The 13,867-nt window shown below is 43.2% G+C and overlaps 1 protein-coding gene across 2 annotated transcripts in view; it reads right to left on the reverse strand.

The window, feature by feature from the left end:
• Positions 1–11,409: 11,409 nt before the first annotated feature.
• kif18a (kinesin family member 18A) overlaps positions 11,410–13,867 on the reverse strand; it is a 122,821-nt gene continuing 120,363 nt past the window's right edge. For both annotated transcript variants that reach the window (XM_080189881.1, XM_080189880.1), the window contains exon 18: positions 11,410–13,692. In XM_080189881.1, coding sequence (XP_080046007.1) covers positions 13,565–13,692 — 128 coding nt within the window. In that variant the 3' untranslated portion in view covers positions 11,410–13,564. The remainder of the gene's footprint in view (positions 13,693–13,867) is intronic.

The following is a 13,867-nucleotide window of genomic DNA, read 5'->3' on the forward strand; positions in this document are numbered from 1 at the left end:
ATCGACCGTGAGAATCCTCTGGGCGGGATTGCCCTCCCCCTCTGTGGTGTCTTTCCTGGCAGTTGGGGGTGAGGCACTGCTCGCCGGCAATGGGATCTTATTGTCCCGCTGTTGTCGATGGTTAAGTTTATTTATTGATGTCACAAGTCTGCTTTCATTAACATTGCAATGAAGTTACTGTGAAACTTCCCTAGTTGCCAAACTCTGGCACCTGTTCGGGTACACTGAGGGAGAATTTAGCACGGCCAATGCACCTAACCAGCAGGTCTTTCGGGACTGTGGGAGGAAACTGGAGCACCCGGAGGAAACCCATGCAGACATGGGGAGAATGTGCAGACTTCACACAGACAGTGACCCAAGCTGGGTATCGAACCCAGGTCAATAATATCTTGGTGACGGGGAGGGGGGGTGGTGCGGTGGTGGTGGTGGTGGTGGTGGATTTTCTGCTCCCATTTTTGGGGTGGTCTGTGAATGGAAGCAGGAAATCCTGGGGGGGATCTCAAAATGCTGTTTATGCGATGGGATTTTCTGTTCCGCCTGTCTCTGCCCCCCACCCCCTTCTAGTGACGGAATAGGAATCCTGACATTGAACACTGGGATCTCCATTTCACTACATTTAAATATAATGATCACTTTTACACCTGATAGTCCCGCCCCCTTCCACCATTAGACTGTCCATTCACGTAATAGTGTGAAATACTTGTATCATTATTTGTAAAAGTGAAAGAAGCAGTTAAAATCATTTCTTTGTACTTCCCAAAAGTGAAACCTTACGCCATACTATAAGGACCATCTGTGAGATTTGTGTACTTTGGACGGAACCCAAATGGACCAGTCATAGAGATGGTTCATCAACAAATAAAGCAATCAAACGGATATACAACAAAGCTTCCGCAAACTTCAAGAACGTTCCTTTAAAGTAGAGAGGGATTTAAAGTAAACACAAATGGACTAGAAATTCCTCAGGAGTGAAGGGGTTTTCACTGTTTAAAGGTGCATTGTCATCAGGAATGTCAGCCCTTTGAGAAATGAGGCAGTGAGAAAACCCAACAACAATGGCCCTTTAAACTGAGGTATAAATGCTTCTCAAAATGGGAGGTGAGACTTACTGAACTTTGTAATTTTTTTTGTACACTTTTGTTAACATTGAATCTGGTGCTTTTGTTGAGCCCCATTCTGTGTTATGAAAAAGGTAATGTAGAACACCTGCCCTGTAAAATGTTGCACTGATGTGTCTACTTTCAGAGGATATTTTATAACCAACAGCAGAAACTTACACGATCGCAGCAGCTCTGGCAGCATTGGTCAGGAGAGAAAAGAGCTGACGTTTCGAATCCAGGTAACTCTTTTCAAAGGGTGATCTGGACTCGAAACATCAGCTCTTTTCTCTCCTTACAGATGCTGCCAGACCTGCTGAGATTTTCCAGCATTTTCCCTTTCGGTTACAGGTTCCAGAATCCGCAGTAATTTGCTTTTAAGCTTATAAGATGTTGATTTTGGCCATGGTGCCTCCATGATCTCTAACTACAAATTGAATTGTATTTCAAAATGTTTCATGCTTATTAAAGCGTTTGTAATTCCTCCGTGGAAGGTAAGAAAATCTCTTTGCTTTAACCGTAGATTTGCTTATTCAATTCGCTCTTCCGATCCTCACACAAAGCGTTCATTAATCTCCCGCGGCAACTGAAATCTGCTGGTGGAAGAAAGAGGCAAAGTTTTCCGGCCACACTCGCACCAAGGTCAGAAAATCCCGCCCGAGGTCACCGGATCTCTGCATGATCCGTGTTCCGCTGCCTGCTATGATTCCCATGAAGGATGGAATGGGAAAATTCCACAGTCAAAACAAAAATGAAATTAACTTATTCTTGAATTTTGGTGGCAAAACATGGACTTTACACTTATCAAAATCATAGAATCCCTACAGTGCAGGAGACCATTCGGCCCATCGAATCTGTACTGACAGCAATTCCCCCCACCCCCCAGGCCTTATCCCTGTAACCTTATATACTTACCCTGCTAATCCCGCTGACAATTTAGCATAGCCAATCACTCCACCCATATCTTTGGCGTGTGGGAGGAAACCGGAGTACTCAGAGGAAACCCACGGGGAGAACATGCAAACTCCACACAGACAGTGACCCAAGCCAGGAATCGAACCCGGATCCTTGGCGCTGCAAGAACCACTCTGATACCGCTCCTCCCTAAAATCCTTAACTTTTAAAGACAAGCTACAGTAATGCAGAATTTGAGCCATGTGTACTGAACATGTAACTGCTCCTTTCGGTGCATCACTGGTTAGCTCAGTTGGCTTGACGGTTGGTTTGTGATACAGGGCGGTGCCAACATTGTGGGTTCAATTCCCAGACCGGCTGAGGTTATTCATGATGGTGACCCTTGTGTTAGATTGCCATCAGTCAACTCTCCCCCTGTCAAAGGTCATCTGGGACAATGTTTGCTGCCCTAATATTCCTTCCTTCCTCCTCTGAGGCCTCTATAGGGTGGCTTTTGTGAGGCAAAGCTCTGCAGTGTGCAGTTCGCCGCTGGAGAGCAATCAGAGCCCAGCGGGATTTCGCTGCAAAACTCCCAGACTCGCCCAGGTTCCTGAATTACATCTTCAAAATGACAACCCTTATCATGACAATAAGAAGTCTCACAACACCAGGTTAAGTGAGGCTTCTTAACTGTGTTTACTCCAGTCCAACGCCGGCATCTCCACATCGTGACTCTTATCATGACTCCAGCTGAAGGCTGATCTTGTGAGAGTGGCGGTCAGCTGTTATCTTGGGAAAATGCCCAGCTCGTCATCATACAGGACTGGATGCGATCACTTTCATTTTCACGCGACTGGTCATCCCTAATTGAAGCAAGGAGTGGAAGTGAGTCTCATTGGGCTGCACTCCAAAGCGAAGGCATTTTGGCAGCAACTCAGGCATTCACTTCAACAAAGCAATACTGCCTGCTGCAAACAAGTTTTACAATGAGTGAAATTCATTCTTGGTGGAGAGGGGATTGATCAAGAGAATATAAAGGAATAATATAGTGTCCAATTCTGGTCGTCACACTACCAGAATGATGTGGAGGCTTTGGAGAGGCTACAGAAAAGATTTACCAGGATGTTTCCTGGTATGGAGGGCATTAGCTATGAGGAGACATTGGACAAACTTGGTTTGTTCTCACTAGAACAGCAGAGATTGAAGGGTGACCTTGATAGAAGTCTACAGGGTTATGAGGGGCATGGACAGAGTGGATAGTCAGAAGCTTTTTCCCAGGGTGGAAGAGTTAATTACTAGGGGGTGCAAGTTCAAGGTGCGAGGGGCAAGGTTTAAAGGAGATGGACGAGGCAAGTCTTTTACACAGAGGGTGGTGGGTACCTGGAACTCGCTGCCAGGGAAGGTAGTGGAAGCGGACACAATAGTGACTTCTAAGGGGCGTCTTAACAAATACATGAATAGGATGGGAATAGAGGGATATGGTTTCTGGAAGTGTAGAGGGTTTTAGTTAAGTCGGACAGCATGGTTGGTGCAGGCTTCGTGGGGGGGGGGAGGCAAAGGGCCTGTCCCTGCGCTGTAATTTTCTTTGTTTTTTGTTCGAATCAATGTCACCATGTGCTTTTTGAATCTTACACTTTTGTAAAATTGTGGTGCTGCCCTGTTACCACCAGTTGGCTGTGAGGACGCAAAATGCGTGTTTGACTAGCTTGATGAATCGAGCTGAGTGACGTACAGTACCAGTCATGCCTCAGTTGGGAGCACACTTGCCTGAGTCAAGGCCGTGAGTTCAAATCCCATTCCAGAGACACAAAGTCTGGGCTGACACTCGGGTTCAGAGAGTGCGGCACTGTTTTTCAGAGAAGACCTTAAACCAAGGCTCGGGCCTGTTGTCACAGATGGAAGTAAAAGGCCCCATGATATTACTTGAAAGAATAGCAGGGAGTTCTCCCTGGGGTTCTGGTCAATATTTATTTCTCAATCAGTATTATTAGAGGCAGATTATTTGAACTTTATCATAGTTTCTACACATCAATTGCCTGACACTTTTCCTACACTATAATAGGGATTACGCTTCCAAAAGTTTTTCACTAGTTCTGGGAAGTATCTGAGGTTGTGAAAGGCACAATTGAAAGGCAAATCTTTTCTTTCTTTGTCATTATTGATTATCTCAGAGACTGCCTAGAATGACAATTGTGACTTTACATTCACTGGCGATGGGATCCCTGCAGGGGAGGTGGACTGCAGTTTAAGTTCATAGAAACATAGGCCATTTGGCCCTTCGAGCCTGCTCTGCCATTCATTTTGATCATCAATTTCAATATCCTGATTCCTCCCACCTTCTCCCCATATTCTTTTAGTCCCAAGAGCTATACCTAATTGCTTCTTGAAATCACACAATGTTTTAGCCTCAACTACATTCTGTGATAATGAACTCCACACATTCACCACCCTCTGGGTGAAGTTTCTCCTCACCTCAGTTCCAAAAGGTTTACCTCAAACTATGACCCTTGTTTTGGATGCCCCCATCACTGGGGACATTCTTTCTGAATTTACCCTGTTAGAATTTTATAATTTTCTATAAGATTATATTGTAAATGGCAGAGCCCTTAGGAATATCTGCAGAGGGATCTGGGTGTGCAGGTTCACAGTTCCCTAAAAGCGGCAACACAGGTGGCAAGGGTGAATAAGAAAGCGTATAGCATGCTTGCCTTCATCAGCCAGGGCATTGAGTACAGGGATTGGGAAATTATTTTGCAGCTATATGAAACCTATAAGACAGCATTTTGAGTATTACATGCAGTTCTGGACACCACATTACAGCAGAACATGGAAGCTTTGGAGATAGAGTGCAAAGGAGGTTCACCAGGGTGTTGCCTGCTCTCGAGGGTGTTGACTAGGAGGAGAGGTTGAATAAACTAGGATTGTTTTCACTGGAAAGATGGAGGCTGAGGGGAGACCTGATAGAGATCTACAGAATTATGAGAGGCATAGACAGGGTGGATAGTCAGAGGCTTGTTCCAATGGGTGGAAGTGTCAATTACAAGGGGGCATAGGTTTAAGGTGAGAGGGGGAAAGTTTAAGGGAGATGTGCGGGGGAAGATTTTCACACAGAGAGTGGTGGGTGCCTGCCAGAGGAGGTGGTGGAAGCAGACACATTAGCAACATTCAAGAGGTATCTGGATGGGTTCATGAATAGGGAGCGAATAGAGGGATAAAGACTGAGTAAGGCAGGTTTTTATTTAGTTGGGGCATCATGATTGGCACAGGCTTAGAGGGCCAAAGAGCCTGTTGATGTGCTGTACTTTTCTTTGTTCTTGTAAACACAAAAATCAAATGTAAACAAGTCTTTTCTAGCTATATCTGTGCATATATTAATCTGATAATAATTTAAAGGTCTCTGGCCAATTAGTCTTTAGGCTTACCTCGGCCTCACTGTTGGCAGCGGGCAGGCTGTTCTGCCCAGTAACAGAGCAATGGAATAAATCAAATGGGCCAGAGAAAGGCCAATCAGAACTCTGGATGAACCTATCAGTATCCAGTGCTCCAAGTGGCCTTGCTCTGACCTCTAATTCCTTAAAAATTTTGCACGTTTGAACCGGTGTGTAGCAGTCACGTATGCAAATGTCTCCATGTCCTCACCCTCCACATTCCTGTAATCTCCTTAAGCTCTTTAGCATTCCTCAAATTTTGGCTTCTTGAACATCGCTGATCTCTTTCACCCTACGAATGGCAGCCAGGTCTTCAGCTATCTAGACCCTAGGCTGTGGGGTGTCCTCCCTAAAGCACCCCAACGTCTCTCTCTCCTATTTTAAGACACTCAGTAGAACCCAACTCCTTGGGGAATTTTTTCGATCACTCGTTCAGACACCTTTTGATGTCAGATTTAGTTTGCAAATGTTCCTGTGAAAAATCAAGTAAAGAACAAAGGGACATAGGTCTATGAAGGCAGAAAGGCAGGTTCATAGGGTGGTGAAAAAGGCATATGGCACACTCGCCTTTATCAATCGAGGCATAGATTACAAAAGCAGAGAGGTCATGATGGAGTTGTATAGAACTTGGGTGAGGCTACAGCTGGGGTACTGTGTGCAGTTCTGGTCGCCACATTATAGGAAGGATGTAAATGCACTGGAGGGATACAGAGGAGATTCAGCTGGATGCTGCTTGGGATGGAACATTTAAGTTATAAAGAGAGGTTGGATAGGCTTGGGTTGTTTTCGTTGGAGCAGAAACCGAGGGGCGATCCTGATTGAGGTGTTTGAGATTATGAGGGGCATGGATAGGGTCAGTTACGAGGGGACGCAAGTTAAAAGTGGGAGGTTTGGAGGGATTTGGGGAAAAGCGTTTTCACTCAGAGAGTGGTGACAGTCTGGAATGCACTACCTGGGAGGGTGGTGGAGGCAGGATGCCTCACATCCTTTAAAAAGTACCTGGATGAGTACTCGGCATGCTTTACATTCAAGGCTATGGGCCAAGGGTTGGCAAGTGGGATTAGGTGGGCAGGTGAGGGCCTTTCATGCATCGGTGCAGACCTGTTGGGCTGAAGGGCCTCTTCTGCACCGTAGTATTCTGTGATGCACTTTTGAGTTTCACCATGTTAAAGACAGGACACAAATGCAAGTTGTTATATGGGCTATGGTAATGTTATAGAAACAATGGAGTGTAATGCCTCTGTTACTTCATTGAAATTTTAACTGCCAGAGCCTGGAAAAATCAAGTAAAGATCTTCAGGTGTGTCTATTAGGAAATATCTGAAGCATTCTACCATCAGTTTCTCTAGATCGGCGCGGTAGCACAATGGTTAGCACTGTTGTCTCATAGTGCCAGGGACCTGGGTTCAATTCGCAGCTTGGGTCACTTTCTGTGTAGAGTTTGCATGTTCCCCTGTCTCTGCGTGGGTTTCCTCTGGGTGCTCCGGTTTCCTCCCACAGTCTGAAAGCTGTGCTGATTAGATAGATTGGCCATGCGAATGGATCCTCAGTGTTCAATGATGGCTAGGATAGGAGAAATTAGCCATGGTAAGTTGCCCAGTGTCATAGGATGGGGGATGAGCCATGGTAATTGTGTGGGCTTATGGGAATAGAGCAGGTGCAAGAGTTGGGCCTGTGTAAGATGCTCTGTTAGAGAGTCAGTGCAAACTTGATGGGTGGAATGGCTTTTTCTGCATTGCAGGGGTTCCAAAAGGTATAAACAGAAATACACATATGTTGCAGCTTAATAGATCTCAGAAAATGGTAACATATTTACAAGGCGATGCAAAAACTTGAATAATAGAAGGCAAAATGCCACCTTAAAATAGCAACAAAATGTCGTGCAGTTAAGGCAGTGATTACCAAAAATACTATCTGATCTGTTCAGAGCTCCCCCTGCTCACTGGCTGTAATCTGATTACCACAGAAATACTAAGGGAGACTTCGATGTTTACCAGACTACAGTTACAGCAAACAGTTAAAGGGAAAACAGCTGCTGGAGTTTAAACATTCAACATGTTCTGTTAAGCTCAGAGAAGAAATGATAAAAAAATTTACAATGCATGCTCTCTCTAAATGAGAAATAAACTCCATGGGATAAAGAATGTTTACTACAAATACCAGAAAAAAAAACAGGGCTTAATCTGCTCCAGTCTTCATTGACAGGAACATAAAGTTGATGCATCAATGTGCAATAGCACCTCTTGGAATCACTCGAGTACCAGGAAACTATTTTGCCTGTTCTGCTGCAGTTTGGCTGGGACTGTCAACTTTAATCTGATTTCCCTCTGCTTTCCCTGCAACCTTTTATATTCCTCCTGTGTGAATACTTATCCAATTCCTTTTTTTTTCGTTCTGGCATCTGCTTCAATAACATTCCATAACCCCCCTTTGCGTGCAAAAACTTCTAATCTCCACTATTGTTCTTTGTGATTATTCTGACTCCATGTTTCCTCAGTCATTCAAAAAAGTATCTACAAATATTTTGAAAAAGCATGCACTACACTTTAGGCATAAAAAATTAGTGTGTTCTTAACTGGGGAGATGATAGCCTATAGAAGAGCGGTATTGAAAAAGGTTAGTGGGTTGAATTTCTTTTTCTGACTTGGGAAAGTGCCCTAGATTGTTGGATTTTCATTCCATGTGGGCGGGGAGGGGTTAATGGGGTTTGGGTGCTAATGGGGGCTGGCCAAAAGGCTCATCTTGGTGGCTTTAGACTACAACCAACTGTGGAAAAAAAAACTTCAAAACAGTCCTCAAGCCCTCACTCCTCTTGTTCCATCCTTGCCAACTCATGCCACCACATGCAACCAATCTCCTACTACCCAACATGCCTACAAGCCTTCTGAATGGCCCTTCATAAATCCTATGCCAATTTAGTGCCAACACATGCCCTCCCCACCCATCACCTTTTGCCCTGATATCCTCCAAATGACTCAGTATCCACCATGGGCAGATCTCAGGAGCCACCCCGAATTGAAATAAAGTTCAAAATGCCCATGGCAGATTTTTCTAAAATGAAACTTCACATTGATAAAAATCCGTTCAATACATTTAAATTCCTTCAAAATATTTAATGGCTTATGAAAACATGAGTCGCAAAAACCCAGCTTGCAGGTGCAGCAGGTGGTCAGGAAGGCGAATGGGATGCTGGCCTTCATAGCGAAGGGGATTGAATATAAAAGTAGGGAGGTCTTGCTGCAGCTGTATAGGGCATTGGTGAGGCCGCAACTGGAGTACTGTGTGCATTTTTGGGCGCCGCACCTGCGCAAAGATATTTTGGCCTTGGAGGGAGTGCAGAGGAGGTTTACTAGGCTGATACCGGAGTTGAGGGGGTTGAGCTATGAGGAGAGGCTGAATAAACTGGGCTTGTACTCGTTAGAGTTTAGAAGAATGAGAGGAGATCTCATTGAGACGTATAAGATGATGAATGGGATGGATAGGATAGAGGTGGAAAGACTCTTCCCGCTCAAAAAAGACAATAGGACTAGGGGGCACAGCCTCAAGATAAAAGGGGGGCGGTTTAGAACGGAGTTGAGGAGGAACTTCTTCACTCAAAGGGTGGTGAATCTCTGGAATTCTCTGCCCGTTGAAGTGGTGGAGGCTGCCTCGCTAAATATTTTTAAGACGCGGGTTGATGGGTTTTTGATAGGAGAGGGGATTAAGGGTTATGGGGAGAGGGCGGGAAAGTGGAACTGAGCAGCGACAGATCAGCCATGATCTTATTGAATGGCGGGGCAGGCTCGAAGGGCTGGATGGCCTACTCCTGCTCCTATTTCTTATGTTCTTATGTATTCATAGCCCCAGATCTCAAAGTTCTCAATAACACTGAATTTACAAGCTCCCCACTGTGATAATGATAGATTATGGGATCAATCATGCAACACTAATCCTGTAATGATAATCATCATACTTATCTCAACAGAATCACAGCGCTGTTACAGCACAGAAGATGGCCTTGCAGCCCATGATGCTTTCACCTTCTCCGCGTATGAGCACTTAACCTACTGCAATTCCCTGCTTCCCCCACTAACTCTTCAGATGAGTCTAATTCCCATCTGAATAGCTTGATTGAACCTGCCTCCGCCAGAGTCAGGCAATACATTCTTGATCTTAACCATTTACTGCACGAAGAACTTTCTCCTCACATTATGTCAATTACTTTAAATTTATGCCTTTTTGTTCTCGATCCTTACACATAGGAACAGTTCTTCACAATCTGCTCTGTTGAAACTTCTCTTGATTTTGAATATATGTATCAAATCTCCTCAGTTTTCTCTTCTCCAAAAAAAGTCCCAATTTCCCAACTTCGTAATTGAAGTTCCTCATTCCTAGAACTATTTTTGAGATTATTTTCTGCATTCTGTCCAATGCCTTCATATCCTTCCTATAGCGCAGTACCTGTAACTGGACATAATACTCCACCAAAAGTCTAACTAGTGCCTGATGCGAACTAGTTCAACATTACATCCTTGCTCTTGGACTTTATACCCCTATTAATAAAGCATTGGATACCGTATGCTTTATTAAGCTGCTCACTCAACCTGTCGTGCCATCTTCAATAATGTATGCACATGTACGCACAATTCTTTCTGCTCCTGTACCCCTTTTAGAGTTATACCTTTATTTTATATTGTTTCTCTATTTCTTCATACCAAAATGAATCACGTCAAATTTCTTAGAACTGAATTTCATCTACTACTTGTCTGCCCAGTCCATCAACTTATCTATGTCCTTTTGTGGTTCGACACTATCAACAAAGAACAAAACAGCACAGGAACAGGCCCTTCAACCTTCCAAGACTGCACCAATCATAACGCCTGCCTAAATTAAAACCGTATGTGCCTATGGAGTTGTATCCTTCCATTCCCATTCTATTCATGTACATAAGAACATAAGAAATAGGAGCAGGAGTAGGCCATCTAGCCCTTCGAGCCTGCTCCGCCATTCAATAAGATCATGGCTAATCTGAAGTGGATCAGTTCCACTCTCCCGCTTTCTCCCCATAACCCTTAATTCCCTTGTCTGTCAAAAACCTATCTACCCGTGACTTAAATATATTTAGCGAGGTAGCTTCCAACACTTCAACGGGCAGTGAATTCCAGAGATTCACCACCCTTTGAGTGAAGAAGTTCCTCCTCAACTCCGATCTAAACTGCCCCCCCCCCCCTTATTTTGAGGCTGTGCCCTCTAGTTCTGCTATCCTTTCTAAGCGGGAAAAATCTCTCTACCTCTACCCTATCCATCCCTTTCATTATCTTATACGTCTCTATAAGATCCTCCCTCATCCTTCTAAACTCCAACAAGTACAGACCCAGTCGTCTCTCTTCATAGTCCAACATAGTATTCATCTAGTTGCCCCTTAAAATGTCGCTATTGTACCTGCTCCCACCGCCTCCCTGGGCAGCGCGTTCCAGACATTCACCACCCTCTGTGTAAAAAACTTGTCTCGCACATCTCCTCTAAACTTTTCCCCACGCACCTTAATCCTATGTCCCCAAGTACTTGACTTTTTGATCCTAGAAAAGAGCATCTGACTATCCACTCTGTTCATGTCACTCATAATCTTGCAAACAACTATCAGGTCACCCTTTAACCACCGTTGTTCCAGTGAGAACAAGTCAAGTTTATCCAACAAGTTTATCATAACTAACACCTCCAGACCAGGCAACATCCTGGTAAATCTCTTCTGTACCCTCTCCAAAGCATCCACATCCTTTTGGTAACGTGACGATATTACACAATATTCAAAATGAGGCCTAAGGTTCTGTACAGCTGCAACATGACCTGCAAATTTTTATATTCAATGGCCTGACCGATGAAGGCAAGCACGTCATATTTGATTTGATTTGATTTATTATTGTCACATGTATTAACATACAGTGAAAAGTATTGCTTCTTGCACACTATACAGACAAAACATACCATTCATAGAGAAGGAAACGGGACAGTGCAGAATGTAGTGTTACAGTCATAGCCAGGGTGTAGAGAAAGATCAACTTAATGCAAGGTAAGTCCATTCAAAAGTCTGAAGACTTTTCAGGAAGCTGTTCTTGAGTTGGTTGATACATGACCTCAGACTTTTGTATCTTTTTCCCGAAGGGAGAAGGTGGAAGAGAAAATGTCCGGGTGCGTGGAGTCCTTAATTATGCTTTCTTGACTACCTTATCCACCTGCATTGCCACTTTCAGTGATTGGTGGACATGCACACCCAGATAATTCTCCGTGATTATAATACTTTCAGGTTTCATCCACAAATTTTGAAATTGTGGCCCGCATACCAAAGTTTAAGTCATTAATGTACATCAGGAAGAACCTGGATCCCAAAAGTAACATTTGGCGAAACTTCATTGCAAACCTTCTTCCAGTCCGAAAAACATCTATTAACCACTACTTTGTTCTTCTTGTTACTCACCTTTTTTTTTAATCCATGTTGCTACTGTCTCTTTATCCCATGACTTTTAACACTGGTCTCAAGTCTGTTGTGTGGCACTGCACTAAATGCCATTTGGAAGTCCATGTACATCACATCTATACATTGCCCTCATCAAGCATTTTTGTTTCCTCTTCAAAAAACTCCAGAAAGTCCGTTACAATTTTTCCATTAATAAATCTCATGCTGGCTTTCCAAAATGAATGCACGTTTGTCCATGTGACGAGTAGTTTTGTCCCAAATTATTGCTTCTAGATGCTTCCCCTCCTAAACATTAAAGCTGATTGACTTAGTAACTTCTGGGCTTATCCTTACACCCTTTTCTGAACAAGGATGTAAAGATAAGCCCAGAAACTAACACTTGCAATTCCACAGTCTTCTCACACCACTGCTGAACACAAGGAAAATTGGGAAGTTATGGCTAGCTCCTTTGCAACTTCCACTCCTACTTCCTTCAGTATCCTTGGGCGCATCTCATCTGAACCTGGTGCATTTTCAACCTTTCTAAAGGATCTCGTCAATTTTAAATCCTTCTAGTGTACTAATTATCCCCTCTTTCACTGTGGCTTAGACACCATCTTCTTTCTTAGTAAAGACATATGCAAAAAATGTTTAACCGCATAATGCAAACAATACCTTAGAACTGAGCATGGCTAGAACAAGGTCACCAAATTTAGAAGCGTGGGGCTGTTACACAATATTGGGTACCATGCAATGTAATAATACAATCAGGATATTCTCAACAGCACCTCAATGTATATCACCCAGACAAGCTCATAACCTTCTTCTAACTGTTACCCATGATAAAATGATGACAGGGAATAACAACAATAAAGGATCAAAAGCAAGTGTAAGACTTTTAAGATATTAAGGATAGATAAACTTAAGACTTCTGCAGTTCGAGAAGATATGCATTCCAAAGCTATGTTAAAGATTTGTTTATTGTATTAAAATGCATCACTATTTTACACAAATCACATTCTATGTATACACATAAGTACTTCAATGATGGTTGTTTAGCAGATCAGAAGTTTTGAAATAAATCAAAACAGACATAAATTCCAATCAAATGTTTTCCACAGGTCAAAACATAGTGCAGTCTAGATCATTAAGTTTGATAATAACTCTATTGGTCTCAAAGAACAGCTACACAAGACAATGCTGTTTATTGCTGAAAAGAGAAACATAATGCTGACGCTATTTGCCTTGCACTCATTGGGACATATTCAAGATTGCCAAATTTCAAATAATCATGTTAAAATGTCTGCTGTTTGAAATGATTCTGTGTTTGGGCAGCATGTGGTAATAGACACACTAACAAGAGTATATGATGTGGCGCACTTGTGCTCGCTAGAAGTATATATGCACATGCAGGGCCATGTCCTCTGCAAACAAAAGGAATATGTTCAAGCCTGGCACCTTTTTTGAATTACGCAGAAATGTGACGGGCCCAATTCCTTGTTGTCTTCTCTATTGTAATGCTTCAGTTAATCAGACTTGCCAACCAATCAGCACCCTTTCCTCCTATAACAAAAGTGATTGAAATTTGGCACTGCTGTGTTTGCCCTATTGTATGCAAGATGAAAAACGTCAGCAACATAACTTTCTTTTCAGCAATACTCAAGTTCTGTACTACTCGGTGATTGCTGAACACTACATTTGTAATCTGCAGCTTAGGTATGCTGTGTCGATTTCATACTTCTTCCTTTGCCTTTATTCCTTGATAGACCTTTGTAAGTGAGGTCTTCTTTTAAAATACGTTTCCTTCTAGCCAAGTATTCCCCTCGGTTCTGTGATCTTCCTGTAAACATAAGGTTGTGACATTAGCACTGGATTAATAAATAAACTCCAGCTTTTCCCTTTAAAAACCACAAGAATATCATCTCAGTTAGTGACCTCAAGAGAGGGGGGGAGAGCTGATTGGTGATAATTTAACCCGAGGATCACCATGCCTCAGGAGAGGGGCAAGTTGAAAA

The sequence above is a fragment of the Carcharhinus amblyrhynchos genome, chromosome 6 (assembly GCF_965287045.1).
Source record: "Carcharhinus amblyrhynchos chromosome 6, sCarAmb.v2.hapA, whole genome shotgun sequence".
Lineage (NCBI taxonomy): Eukaryota > Metazoa > Chordata > Chondrichthyes > Carcharhiniformes > Carcharhinidae > Carcharhinus > Carcharhinus amblyrhynchos.